A 13,691-nucleotide genomic window follows, 5' to 3' on the forward strand; every position below is an offset into this window, starting at 1 on the left:
TTACCTCTGCCATGACCTTGACCTAAACCCTCTTTAACTCCTACGATCCTTCTTGCCATGTCGTCTTCCGCCCCCGACGACACTCAGGCTTCGCGCCTCGACGCCGATCAAATCTCGACGCGCAGTTCAAGCTACGCCTCAGACAACGACACCGATTCTACCGAGACCCGCATCCAGCGCAATAAAGAAAAGCAGGCTATCCGTCTTCTCGCCTTCATCTCAGCCAACATCATCGCCCTCGCTTGCGGTTCCATCGTCGTATTCTCCCTCTACGCGCCGCTTCTACAGTCCCGTCTGCACTATTCCCAGTTCCAGGTCAACGCAGTCGCCATCTCAGGCTCTGTCGCACTGTACCTTCCTATTTCGGGCGTCGGATATATATGCGATCGCGTTGGTCTAAAGCCGCTTGCGCTGACGGGAGGAATCCTGTTTGGTAGCGGCTATGGCCTCGCGGCGGGTGTTTACAGGAAGCTGGATCTTGAGTATCGTAGTCATCCTGAATATCGGGTCGATAACGACTGGTCGCTTCCCTTCTTGATGCTGTCGTTTGTCTTTGTCGGTGTGGCGACTTGCTGTCTTTACATGGCCGCTGTGTCGTCTTGCGCAAAGAACTTTGGAAAGGGCAGATACCGAGGTTTGGCGCTGGCTACGCCTATTACTTGTTTCGGCTTGAGTCCCATGTGGCTGAGCCAAGCGGGAACTCGTCTGTTCACCGAGACACGACCGGATGGTAGCAAGGGCGACTTGGATGTCTTCCGCTTCTTCCTCTTCCTCGCGGCCCTCACCTTTTTCATGGGTATCCTGGGTACCTTTACACTGCGTGTCGTAGATGAAGATGAGCTTATCGACGAGGCTATTGAAGAGCTGGAACAGAGTGGTCTGCTCGACGGCAGCTCTCTACTCGGCCGGACCGAGCGGAGCTACGGTGCAACAGGTGAAGAAACAGAGAGCTCAGCGCTGCTTGACCCGTCGAAAGACAATGCCAAGTGGAAGAAGAACTGGGTTCTCAACGCTGAAACGCGTTCGTTTCTTGCCGACCGTACCATGTGGCCGTTCGCACTCGCTTTCTTACTGATTGTTGGGCCGGGCGAAGCTTTCATCAACAACCTTGGAACAATTATTGGAACACTTACACCGCCTGAGATGGAGGGTTGGAGCCATCGTACCTCTGCGGCGACGCATGTGTCCATCTTTGGTATCACCAACACCGCTTCGCGAATCTTTATCGGTACATTGACGGATTTACTGGCACCGTATCCCCATACACAGCATGTTCAAGGACCATCGACACGTTCTGCAGTCAGCAGCCGGTTTTCTATTTCCCGAGTCGCCTTTATGGCCTTTTTCGCAAGCATGCTTTCCATTGGTCTTCTCATTCTAGCCTCAGGTTTGGTTCAGAACCACGCAGAGCGCTTCTGGCTTGTGTCTGGCCTTGTGGGTGCAGGATATGGCGCTATTTTCAGCCTGACTCCTCTCATGGTGACGATTATCTGGGGTGTTGAGAATTTTGCTACCAATTACGGTCTCATTGGCATGCTGCCGGCTGCTGGATCGACATTCTGGGGACTTGTCTACTCAGCGACGTATCAGAACGGTGCGAACAAGTCAAAGGCAGGCCCAGAGGGTTCAGACCGGGATGATCTATTCTGCTACGGAGAGCAGTGCTATGCTCCGACATATTGGGCAGAGACTATCACAGTTTGGATTGCTGTGGGATTGTTGCTTTGGGCTTGGAAGGGTAGAGGGGGTTGGTCGCAGCGTGGAATCATCATTTAGTTTCACTCTAAGCATAGTTACGGCGTTCTTGATAGATCGGGTCAGTTCAGTTCAGCATACGTGGGTAGGGCGTACATGACATTGCATATGCTAGTTTTAGTTTTGTTGATATCATCGGTTCAATATCATACATAGCGTTTGTTAGTCTGCCGTGTTCCCGTCACTTGAGCTATAATCACCAGTCGTCAAAGCTCCTACATGCATCCTACAGCTTACCCCGGATTTTAGGTGTGCCAAGATACCCACTGTCATACACACACACATTCGAGAGTTTCCCGCGGACAACTACATTTTCCCCTCATTGATAAGGTCTCGGTGGTCAAGCTTGGTCCCCGATTAGCCACCACGGGTCCTAAATCAACTACCGTAGTGCTGCTTTCTACCCCTGCTGGTTCCCACTTGCGCTGTAGACTATCCTGCAGGGGAAGTGATAGGGAATCCGGTGTTTCGGGGAACTAGGATACATAGTTGGTCGCGGGGAATTAACGGGAAACTGGTGTAGATCTGAGGCTTGCTTATCTTGATAAATAGCATGTTAGAAGATGTCTCTTGGTATGATGGATAGTATAGTACTGGCATATCGACATGGCTGAGAAAGTACAACGCCAAAAGGGCGTTTCGCTAACGTGGTTAGCTGCGTTGCCTGTTCTTCTGGCAGCTGCTTTCACAGCGTATCCTGATGTGCTTGGTAAATCGGGACCAGAACCTGCGCCTTCTGTGACGATTAAACAGGGCACCATCATTGGGAAATTCGTTGATGATGGCACGTTTCCTAAGCCCTTAGAAGGGTTTATGGGGATTCCTTATGCTGTTCCTCCTGTTGGTGAACGGCGGTTCAAACATGCCGAGCCAGTAGGGGCAAGTAATGAGACCACTGAAGCCTATTACTTGGGACCTAGGTATGTCTCTTACAAGAACATGTATGTTATGATGCTAATAAGTGAAGATGTCCTGGAATACAACTCGTTCCTTTCCTCAAAGATCCCATCCTTGGTCCAGACTACGAATCAGAGGATTGCCTCACCATCAACGTCTGGCGCAAGAAAGGCCATACTCCAGAAAAGGGGAAGTTACCGGTCGCTGTGTTAATCCCAGGCGGTGCGTTTAATCGGGGTGCAGCACGAATGCATAATTCACATACTATGCTTGCGTTCTCCGAAGAGCCGTATATTGCTGTCAGCATGCAATACCGTATCGGTGTATTCGGCGGCTTGAACACTGAGTTGACCGCCAAAGAAGGACTTTTGAATCTTGGATTGAAGGATATGTATGTTGCACTTGAGTGGGTGCAGGAGAATATCGGGGCGTTTGGTGGTGATGCTGATGATGTTACAATCATGGGGTTGAGCGCTGCTGCTCATGGTGTAAGTGGTTTTCTCTCCAGTGGGAAAGATTGATTGACTAACATTGACAGATTGGACATCTCATCATGGATATAAATCAGCCGAAAAAGCTCTTTCATAAAGCGATAATGGACTCAGGCGCTCATACAGCGCGTGCAGTTCATCCCCCGGGTGCATCTCTCAACTCACAGCATTTTCGCGAGCTCTTGGATCTGACGCCATGCTCTCACTTTAAGAATCTCAAAGACCCCAAGATCTTGACATGTCTGCGTGGTCTTCCATCTGAAACAGTAGACAAGGCAGGCAAAAAAGTCTTTAGACGCTCAGATCCTTCTATTCGCTGGGCTTGGCAGCCTGTCATTGACAACGACATCATTTCGCGCCGACCGATTGAGGCGTGGAAGTCTGGAAAGTTTAACAGAGTTCCTATTCTCACTGGATCGGCGGCGAACGAGGGTGCTTATTATGTACCGCTCAAGGCTGATAAACCAGACGAGTTTACGGGTTTCTTCAAGAGTCTTTTGCCGCATCTCACGAGCTCCGAGGTTACGGAGCTGGAGAAGTTGTATCCTGATCCTTTAACACACCCTGATTCACCGCATGTCGATACACGTGGTATTCCTGGTGTGGGATCACAGTACAAACGACTCGAAACAGCTTATGGGCACTACGCGTACACATGTCCTGTACGCCAAACAGTTATCTGGGCAACATACCACGAGTCTGCGCAACCAGCATACCTCTATCACTGGGCTCTGAACAAGACTGCTCTGTTTGGCGCTAATCACGGCGACCAGATGAGATACCAGACATTTAACAGAGAAGTCCGCGAGATATCACCTGCGCAGAGGGAAGTATCTGGGCAGTTTCATGCGTACTGCACGAGTTTTATCACGAAGGGTGGTGATCCGAATGCTATTAAGGGAAAGTTTGCGCATAGACCGGAATGGACGTCTTTTGAGAATGGGAAGGGCAAGACGATGATTCTGGGGAGAGGGAATGATGAGAGGGCTGGAGGGGTTGGGGTTGGAAAGGCGGCTGAACTGGTGGATTTTACATGGGGGGATGAGCAGTGTGAGTTTTGGTGGAGGGTTTCTAGTAAGTGGGAGGACTAGATATGCGACAGTGAGGCATAGTCAAAGTCATTAATTACCATAAGATGCAAATGGCAGATACTAACCGTGTCGTCCGGAGATGTAATTACTGGATCCAGTCTTCGGCTTTTACCCCGATGCGCCAAGAAGAGCTGTCTACCAAACCCAGGATCAACCAGACTAGCAAGGTATGCATGTTCGTCTGGTAGAAACCATTTACGTAAAGATACAACATAAGCAAGATTCCCCGGATTATGCAGCCAGTTGTCCAACGCTTACCGACATAATCTGGGGTTGAATCCGAGGTTCACGATGAGAGGCATTTACAGATACTCGGAAACGAGTTCATCAATTGCTAACTAAATGACATCATCATAATATATCCCAACTAGTCTAGTCTAGTAAGAGTAACGGAAGTTGGGGTTCTCGAAATCAGTGAGATCCTGCAACGCGGCGTTCTCGTCCTCAATAACAGGTCCTTGCTCATCACGGAGACGGTTTCGACGGATGAGCACAAAACGCAGAATGATGGCAATTACAACTTGGCCTGCTACACAGCCAATGATAAGCTTGCAGCCGGTCTGGTAAATAGGTGCCTCGGAGCCAACCCAGCCGTGAGGACCGATGATGTTGCCGATACAGTAGGCCAGGAAGACAAAGGCTGTGGCAGTGGTACGCTTGGTGTAACCACCGACGTTTGAAGCGGGCATTTGGAGAGCGACGATGAGGGCACCGACGAAAGATGCGCACTGAGTATGTTAATAAGATGTAAACAAAGATTGGGTTGGGAGACATACCATGTAATAACCAGCGAGTAAACCACCCTTGTTGCTTCGAGGAAGCTGCCAGAAGAGGTTCACGGCAATAAGTGTAGGGATGAGCCAAACACACATCACAATAGTTCGGACGTTCTTAAACTTGGACGCCACAAAAGGGCCAGTGAACATGAAGATGGCGTTGCAAGCACCATACGGGATACCGTACGCTGTAGTGAGCAGCGCATCATGTGTGAAGCCCTTGACGATAAGCTTTGAGAAGTTGGCAATACCACCGTTGATGATCTCGTTGAGAAGAACGTAGAAGAACAGTAGCCAGATCTGCATATCAGAGAAAACCTCGCGGATCTGGTTCCACTTGATCTTGCGGTTAAACACACCCGTCTTGTTCCTCGCGCTCTGTGCAATAAGCATGGCCCGCTCCTCAATGGTGTATCGCTTAGCAGTGAGGATGTTGTTGGGCAGGAAGAAGAACAGAACGATGCCCCAGCAGATGGTCATTCCACCGCAGAGCACGTAGATGGTACGCCACACGGCCCAGCCCTTTGCTTGACCGACACCGTAGAACAGAATGCCGCCGAACATGGCGCCGAATCCGTTGAAGCAGTAGAAGAGACCTGCGCGGGAAGGCTGCGTCTCGCGGCGGAACCATTGTGATACGATGAGCATAAAGGCTGGTGTGATGACGGCTTCAAAGGTACCGAGGAGGAAACGGCAGATGGCGAGGCCGGTGAAGTTGTGGCAGGCTGCTGTAAGGCAGAGGATGGCACCCCAGATGATGACGAAACTGCTCACGACTGTGCCTGTGGGGAGACGCTGGGTGAGGTATGATGCTGGCCACTCGGCGACGAGGTAGGCAAAGTAGAAGATTGATGCCATCCAGGAGTATTCGTCAGGAGTCATTCCTGTGGTTGTGAACAGATCAAAGACGGCTGAGTAGCCCAATGCCTGCTTGTCGACGTATTGGAGGAGGTATGTACCGCAGAGAAGCGGCATAAGAGTCCAGTCGACTTTTCGGCGGAGTTTCTTGAGAGCTTCCTCATCGGCCATGAGCTCGTTTAGTCGAGAGTGAGGAATGCCATGTTGTTGGAGAAACAGCTCTGCTTCATCAAGGTCTTCGACGGTGCCTTGCTTAATATCGGCTTCGACATCATGAGTGTCAAAGGGTTGCATCTTCTTGACGTCTAATGCGTCTTGAGCTGAAAACGTTGCCATGATGAAGAGATGTAGAGGGGTTCAACCAGGTGGAAATTATTGCAAGACCTGCCTGGACATTGCAAAAGGGAGCGGCAAGAGGCCCTTTTTGAACTTGGGAGCTTGTCTATGAGGGGGGGCGATAAACAAGCTGTTGCGATTCATGGTTGACCCTCGTCTTTGGATCCGGGGAAGCGCTAGGGTAGTGGATACGACGATACTGAATTGATAAAGTCCCAGTGGAGAAGTGATAGAGAAAGGAAACGATACTAGATACCGCTAGACGAGATAGCTACAGTGTGTGCGGGGATGGAGATGGGCTGATGGTTACTCTGTAGGGCGTGTGTTATCTGTCAAGCGAGGACAAGGTTTTACCGAATTGGGTGGTTGGACTTTTCCGCGGGAAAGCTGATAGCACTATAATACTGACTAACTATAGAGGTAAACTGTACGGAGGCTAGAATTTGAATGCGAGATAGGATACCATCGTGATAGATTGAGACCAGATAGTAATCATCTTGGCCATGATATCGAAATTAAGATAGAGAATAAATCGCATGATTGAAAGGTTAATGGTTAGATAGTGGCTTGAAATACGTCATGACTGAATGAGTCGGCCATCAAAAGTATGTACCTACTGTATTTACTTTATTCTCTCACACTTTTAGACTCCCAAACACCAACATCTACAGTTTGAACTTGTCATCTCACAAACTCCAAACCCTCTTTCCAGCAAACCACGTTTCCTTAATCTCAGCCTTGAGCAAAGTCTTTGCATCCCACTCCATATCCGCCACGACAAGATCCGCAAACTTGCCCACCTCTAGACTTCCCACTCTGTCATCCTGGAAGACACTCTTGGCCGCACCCTGCGAGCCGGCAACCACCGCTTCGCAAACGCCCAGCTTGAAGTGCTCGTTAACTACCTCTTCACACTCTGGTTCTCTGGCGGAACGTCGTGTTGCCGCGACGTAAATGTTGTGCAGAGGGTTCCACGGCGCCGTGGGACTGTCGCTTCCCAGCGCGAGGAGAGCGCCTGAGTCGGCGAACTCGCGGTATGCAAAGGCGCGGTCACGACGGGAGGAGATGAGGCGTGGCCAGGCACGTAGAATGGCTGGGTCTGCGTGGACTGGCTGAATAGATGCTGTGAGACCAAGCTTGCCTAGTCGCTTCGCATCTTCTGGCTTGGACACTTCCAAGTGTTCGATTCTGTGTCGTGCACCAGGCTTGCCGTGCTTCTCGAGCAAGTCTACTGCCATTGTAATAGCCGCATCACCAATTGCGTGAAGGGCGATTTGGATTCCTGCTTCGGCTGCTTGTTTGACGACAGGCTCAAGATCCTCTCTCGACCAGAATGGTGGTGGTGATGGAGCTGCGGAGTAGGGTTCAGACAGGTATGCCGTGCAGGCATCAATGATACCATCGCAGATGATCTTGATACCCGCGAGGCGAAGATCAGGTGAGTTTTCCTTGCTGTACTGCTTGGCCAACTCAATTGCTCGAGTTACCTGTTTTTGGCGCTCCTCTGGTTTATCAGAAGGTTTGACGATCCAGTATGCTGTGACGCGCATTGCGACATCGGGGTGTCGTCTCTTGAGCTCAACAAGGGATTCCCATGAGTATTCGTCCATGGCCATTTCGACTATTCCCGTGTATCCAGCGGCGTGGTATGCTTGGAAGGCTGCGAGCATGCATTCGATGCGCTCCTCGTTTGAGGCAAGCTGTGCAAGCGTGGGCCAAACAATTGTCAGGATGCATGCTTCGCTGAGAACTCCTGACGGACGGCCGTTCTCGTCCCTTTCGATGATTCCGCCTTGGGGGTCTGCCATGTCGGCGACCTTCATCTCTGCCAGACCTGCTGAATTGCACCATGTCGAGTGCATGTCCTTTGTATCGACATAGATGGGCCTTTCGTCAATCTCATCCAGAATCTTATAGTTGACACCGTCAGGGGTCATAGAGTGCATCCAACCCTTAGCCATGATTCTGGGAACATCCGGGTTGGCTTTTGCGTAGGTGCGCAGTTCATGCAGGATGTCGTCCAGATTCTTGCAGTGTTCCAAAGCAATCTTGCGAAGAGACTGACCCAGCAGGAGAAGGTGCATGTGACCGTCTACAAAGCCTGGAAGGACTGTCTTTCCGTTGAGATCCTGGGTATCGACAATATCCTCTGTCTTGACCTGTTCTGCGACGTGCTCCTTTGTACCGATGGCTTGAATGATGCCGTCTTTGACATACATGCTCTCTGCAAAGGTGGGCTCGTCTGCCAAGCTGGCGACAGCCCTGGAGAGGATCTTGCCATTAATGAATAAAGACATTGTGCGTGTTTGTGATGTGATAATAGAAGAAAAGAAAGAAATCATTCAGCTGCCTGTTTAGTACTTATAGTCTGCTTCTGGCCGCCTCTTTCGGATGAGGGTGGGCCGCTTGTGTGGGCTAACAGTGCATATCATCAGATGGTATCCAATGCCGCCATGATTACACTGCAGGGTGCATGCGAATATGATATGGCAGTTTATAATAGGTTGTCTTACAGTCTATTAGTAACATACCTAAGTATTTCACTCTTCTATCTCTGTGTTGTCGTGATATCAACATTCTCTTTGAATGATACCTCGGTCTTGAATCAGCAACTCATGAGACCCTGGACCAGCATCGTCACTTTTGAACGATATGATTGGTTGTTTCGGATTCTTCAGCGGGATTGTGAAAATCGCTCATAGGGAGATGATCTTATCTGATTCAACGTCATCGGCCGATAGCGGATCTAGACTAAATATGCACTTGATCGCCGAGGTCCAGACTGACATACAGAAGGGTTCATCTGTCTTGTATGTCCATGCATTGAACAAGCGTGACCAACCACTCGGATCGACATGTTCGTTACCAGAGCATCGGAGTTGCGGGGTACATGTTATAGTTTAACCTGACATTTTGACTTATAAGTCGTTACTCTACACAACACAACGTGACTAGGGGTTTACCTTGTTCTTTCAATCATCCGCACCTTGATATAGCGGATAGAAATACGTTGCTGAATATCTGTCAATTTTATTAGCTTCAGTGTTGGTCTAACAGAACTTCCAACTGGTCGAGCAGTGAAAGTGGATGTCATGGCGTTCATCATTCTTGAACCCTACTTCAATATGATAACCCATTCGAGGGGGAAACGAATATCTGTACTCTTTAAACAAATAAATGACCCAAGTCATGTATTTCCAATGATGCTTATACTGCTCAAGGTTTGGAGTTGTGTCTCAAGTGACCATAATCTTTGGTCAATATGCCCTGTATCAACGCGGGGAACTTAAAGCCATCGACATAAAATCCGGTATTATACTTTACTGCAGTCCATTCGACACATTTCTCAACATAAAACGGCGTCTACCTGATTTACTGAGATAAATTAATCTTTATAGCATCAAGGTGTTCTTTGATGTTCAAGTATAAATTGTCCATGTTCGTCTCAACCTTCCTTTGTTCTCTCTCCCCTACTAGATCTACTAATTCTTCTTTATCCACGCCAAATCACTTCTGTGTACCATCCACTATTCATTCTCTTCTTGACCAAGTCCTACCACAATGCGTGCCCTCGAGTTCGACTGCGGGTTCAGTGTCTACCCACCCCTCGACCCAAACGACCATAACACCATCGACCTCTACAAAACATTCCTCACCACTGTATCCGCCAAATTCGAAGGCCGCGTCGAACCGTCTGCTCTGAGCGCTGACAAGCGTATCCTCATCACCCCCGAAACCCCTCGTCCGGACCACGCCTCCATCTCGCCCATCAACGCAGCAGCATTCTACTGCTTCATGCTCCACGGACTGCCCAAGATCCCCGCCGACGCTGCACACTGCGATAAGTTCCTAAGCTTCAGCCTCTCTTTCAGACACCATGATGGCTGGAGTAAGGAGACTGTCGAGGAATATATTAGCGAGGTGTATGTCATTGCTGTCAACCACTTTGGGGATAGGGTCAGGTACTGGCATGGGTTGTATGGTAGAAGATCCAATAAGCAGTGGGGATATTACACTCGGGCTGATATTGATGCGGCGGAGGATTTGGTGAGGAAGGCTCTTGTGAGGAAGCCTGATGGGAAGGAGCGTAAAGATGGTCATATCATTGCATGAGAGGAAATTCCTCTGGTTGGCCTATGGCACGGCCAGAACACATCTCCCACTGGCTGGGTTGAGTTATGCAACTCTGGGAACTCGACAAGTGCAAGTCAACGGGATTCTATGTCTAGTCGTTATGGGACACATGCTATGATTTCAGTTCTGGCACGTGCTGCCTCTAATCATACGAACATCTTTGAAGTCATTATACATGTCCCTGTAAGATTGACGAAGTCTCTATGCACCCCAGACGCTAACTCCTTCCTAACATGATACACGTACAGGCAAAAACCTTTCTTCTCATTCCCGGCGCCTAAGCTCTGAAGATATACCTAGTGCTGACCAAAACCTGCCATTGATCTACGGGCAGATGGATGCTGCTACAGCAAATCATCAACTAGAAGCGCGGCCATGTAATTGGCACGAGTGCGATATCGGATACAGCCTAAGACGGTCGGATTTAAAGGATTGTAAGGAGGAATATTACGCCCGCAAGTACCGGAGTCTCGGCAGGCTTGCGCAACAGATATAAGCATGACGATGAATGGACTACCGGTATAAGTTGTAAAGATCATGGATGATGTTCCTTCGAAACATGTCTTTCATCACAAGATTGCCACGTCTTGAACGGTATTCGTTCAAGTTCAATTCCTAAATATTTGTCGGTATTCCGACTCTTGCCACACTACCGAGTTCCAGACAATCCGTGTGGTCAACGGGCTGTACTAAAGGCTGACACTGGACATCAATCACTCCTTCGGCGACGAGACTAAGCACTATTTTAATAAACAAAATGTATCATTCAAACACGGGTATATCTCAAGCTACAACAATAAGCCAACAAATCATTGATTGGTGTGTTCCAATCAGTCCAGATCCTCCAGGTCATGCACCATTTATAGCAGAGCTACTGTCGACATATTAGCATGTGTCTTGTCAATTGGCTAGTGGTTATTGTACTGACTTGATCGCGCTTCCCATGACTTGTATGGGTCGGCCGGCTTCTTTGTAGGGTCGACGGAGCCAGAAAGCTTCCTCTGGATCTTTTCCTTGAGGGATGGTTTATAGGTTGTTTCAAGACCTGAACATGTTAGACTGTGACTTGAAGAGGTAAAGACTTGTAATCGTACCAGGCTTTGTACTTGTTGAAGGCTTGGAAGTGTCAACGAGAGTTGTCTCGGAGACGTTGGAAGTCTTGTATGTAGCTGAGAGATGAGACATGTTGAAGTTTGTATAAAGGTATTGAGGTAGTAGTATTTAAATCAAGTAATATTGAATGTTCAATGTCTTGGATTGAATTGAATTGTGATTGTATTGATGCTTCAAACATCGAGGAGGGGGGCATCCAGACCTACTTATACTCAACTCGACTTAGATGACTCGGCTTGACTTTTATCTGCTTCATCAGCCGCAGCCCGCAATTTGAGTCACAGCGACGGTGAGTACGCCCTTAATTCGATGTCCAAACTGTCAGCCCTGCAGCCAAACGACTCCGTCTCCGAGTGACACATTCCGCACTGCGATGGCTTCGGCGTGCTCAATCAAGTCGAACCCCTGTAAGCCGAGCTGAACTATGTGGGGAAATGTTGCATACCGAAGTGCTTAGCGCTATAATCCTGAAGCCGAGCCCATTAAAAGTCCAAGCCGAGTCTCTATTTTTCAAGCCGAACATCCACTAGAGACCGTGAATCTTCAAGCCGACATATACTATTTCCAAGCCGAAACCGAGATTTATAATCAACGACTTCAAAAGCAACACATTGAATTGCATCATGGCCGATGCCCCTCTTCTTCGACGCTTAAATGGTCGTCCCCAGGCTTGCGATCCATGTCGAGCGCGGAAAGTCGCGTGCGATCATGGTCAGCCCACTTGTTCTCGGTGCGAGAAACGCAAAGAGTCTTGTGTCTACACCATCTCGGAGCCAAGAGTCAAGAAGCAGCGGCTTCGGTCTCCAAGCCAAGCAGTCACGAGTACAGTCACATCTACAAACACTGCCACATCTACACATACAATCTCACCTTCAAACACGACTGCTGCAGCAGAGTCCACGTCAACTCGCTCACCTTCGTTGGCACCGGGTTATCTTGGCTTTACTAGTCACAATGCAGTCTTTGAGGAAACAAGGAATAGTCTCTCGCTCGTCCATGGCCCTGCGCTCGAGATTGAGCCAAGTCCGAGGAGGCCGCCGAAGACGAGAGCTTGTTTGATTGAGATGCCATCTCATCTCCGCGAGATGTGCCTCTATGTTCTCCGTAACCTACCCGGTCCTCGTGACGATGTCATGCCCAATAAACTTCACTGTCGCGTCGACGACTGGATGTTTATGGTTATCGAGGACATTTTGCATACTCTTCAGCAGGACTGGAGCGAGTATCTTGCTACAAGGGAAGATGCGCAGCTGGAGGAGATGGCGTTGTGTATCAGTAACAACACCTCGAGGCCCATTCGGGATGAGCATTCAAGTGCCAAGGCTTGGACCGATCAGTTCACGGGGAGTAACATTCGTTGGGAATCCATCGGACTTATCTGGACTTATTGGAATGGCGCACCTGGTATGGAAGCCGCAGCTGTGAACAGGTGTTTGGGCTCTTGTGTCGAGCTTGTTCGTCATTTCACGACTGCTAATGATATACTTCTTTATTTGTGCTATCGCAGAACAACCATCGAGTCGCTGGTAACAGGCGACGCCGGTAAGTTTATTCGCTCCAAACCTCCTTCATCGCTAATATCACAGGTTTAACGTGTTGGAGTTACGCCGCCGAGACAGTTGCCCTCCTAACCTTTCTCGGTCTTCACGTCGGTGTGGAAGACCCAAACTACGTGCCATCTCTATGCTCAGAACATAAACGTCGCATAACAGCCCGCGTTTACGCCCTCGATAAGGTCCTCGTCTCCTTCACGGGCCGACCGCCGCTTCTTAGTCATCGCTACTTTTCGGGTCCTCTGGCGATTGACATAGATGACCAAGATCTTATGGGTGGCGACGCTGCTATCAAGCGCGCCATGTCGAGGTTAGACGATAACGGGTTTCGTCCTGATGGAGAGTTGCTCGGTGCGGCGTTAATAAGGGCGCGTGTGCAGATTGCTCTTATCAAGGGTGAACTTCTCGAGATGGCATTGGCGAGCAGTGTCAAAGCGACCTTTGAACGACTAGCGTAAGTTTTGAGGGAAATTGTATCCAAGAGTTTTACTGATGTGCGCAGTGAGATTAAGACACGTTGCGAACGAACATACGAGCGATTCCCCCAGAATCTCATCCATCGACCAGACGAACTGGATGATCCGAATTGCAACGTAGAGAATGTCTACGTAAGGATACTTGTTCGATTGGAACATCTGCAAAACTTGTTCTTTGCCGAGAGGTTGTCGCTACGTTTAGGGCATGTCG

General features: G+C 49.2%; 6 protein-coding genes across 6 annotated transcripts; 4 read left to right on the forward strand and 2 right to left on the reverse strand.

The window, feature by feature from the left end:
• Positions 1-27: 27 nt before the first annotated feature.
• On the forward strand, positions 28-1,959 carry FGSG_01710 (uncharacterized protein). The gene has a single exon (XM_011319240.1). The coding sequence runs from the start codon at positions 58-60 to the stop codon at positions 1,774-1,776; it is 1,719 nt and encodes a 572-aa protein (XP_011317542.1). The 5' UTR covers positions 28-57; the 3' UTR covers positions 1,777-1,959.
• A 402-nt stretch (positions 1,960-2,361) lies between these two features.
• FGSG_01711 (uncharacterized protein) lies at positions 2,362-4,234 on the forward strand (the record flags this gene model as incomplete). Its single annotated transcript, XM_011319241.1, has 3 exons — positions 2,362-2,675; positions 2,723-3,140; positions 3,191-4,234. 3 exons carry the CDS (start codon positions 2,362-2,364, stop codon positions 4,232-4,234), a joined length of 1,776 nt encoding a protein of 591 aa, XP_011317543.1.
• Positions 4,235-4,611: 377 nt separating this feature from the next.
• On the reverse strand, positions 4,612-6,204 carry FGSG_01712 (uncharacterized protein; the record flags this gene model as incomplete). The annotated part of the gene is made up of 2 exons (XM_011319242.1): positions 4,612-4,962; positions 5,011-6,204. 2 exons carry the CDS (start codon positions 6,202-6,204, stop codon positions 4,612-4,614), a joined length of 1,545 nt encoding a protein of 514 aa, XP_011317544.1.
• A 686-nt stretch (positions 6,205-6,890) lies between these two features.
• Positions 6,891-8,501, reverse strand: FGSG_01713 (uncharacterized protein; the record flags this gene model as incomplete). The annotated part of the gene is made up of 1 exon (XM_011319243.1): positions 6,891-8,501. One exon carries the CDS (start codon positions 8,499-8,501, stop codon positions 6,891-6,893), a length of 1,611 nt encoding a protein of 536 aa, XP_011317545.1.
• Positions 8,502-9,765: 1,264 nt separating this feature from the next.
• Positions 9,766-10,317, forward strand: FGSG_01714 (uncharacterized protein; the record flags this gene model as incomplete). Its single annotated transcript, XM_011319244.1, has 1 exon — positions 9,766-10,317. The coding sequence occupies one exon, from the start codon at positions 9,766-9,768 to the stop codon at positions 10,315-10,317; it is 552 nt and encodes a 183-aa protein (XP_011317546.1).
• Positions 10,318-12,074: 1,757 nt separating this feature from the next.
• FGSG_11996 (uncharacterized protein) lies at positions 12,075-13,462 on the forward strand (the record flags this gene model as incomplete). The annotated part of the gene is made up of 3 exons (XM_011319245.1): positions 12,075-12,273; positions 12,412-12,993; positions 13,164-13,462. The coding sequence occupies 3 exons, from the start codon at positions 12,075-12,077 to the stop codon at positions 13,460-13,462; spliced, it is 1,080 nt and encodes a 359-aa protein (XP_011317547.1).
• Between the last annotated feature and the right edge of the window lie 229 nt (positions 13,463-13,691).

The sequence above is a fragment of the Fusarium graminearum genome, chromosome 1 (genome assembly GCF_000240135.3).
Source record: "Fusarium graminearum PH-1 chromosome 1, whole genome shotgun sequence".
Classification (NCBI taxonomy): Eukaryota; Fungi; Ascomycota; class Sordariomycetes; order Hypocreales; family Nectriaceae; genus Fusarium; species Fusarium graminearum.

Excerpts from the sequence above, each read along its gene's own strand:
- FGSG_01710 (XM_011319240.1), top strand. The coding sequence starts at position 58 with ATGTCGTCTTCCGCCCCCGACGACACTCAGGCTTCGCGCCTCGACGCC.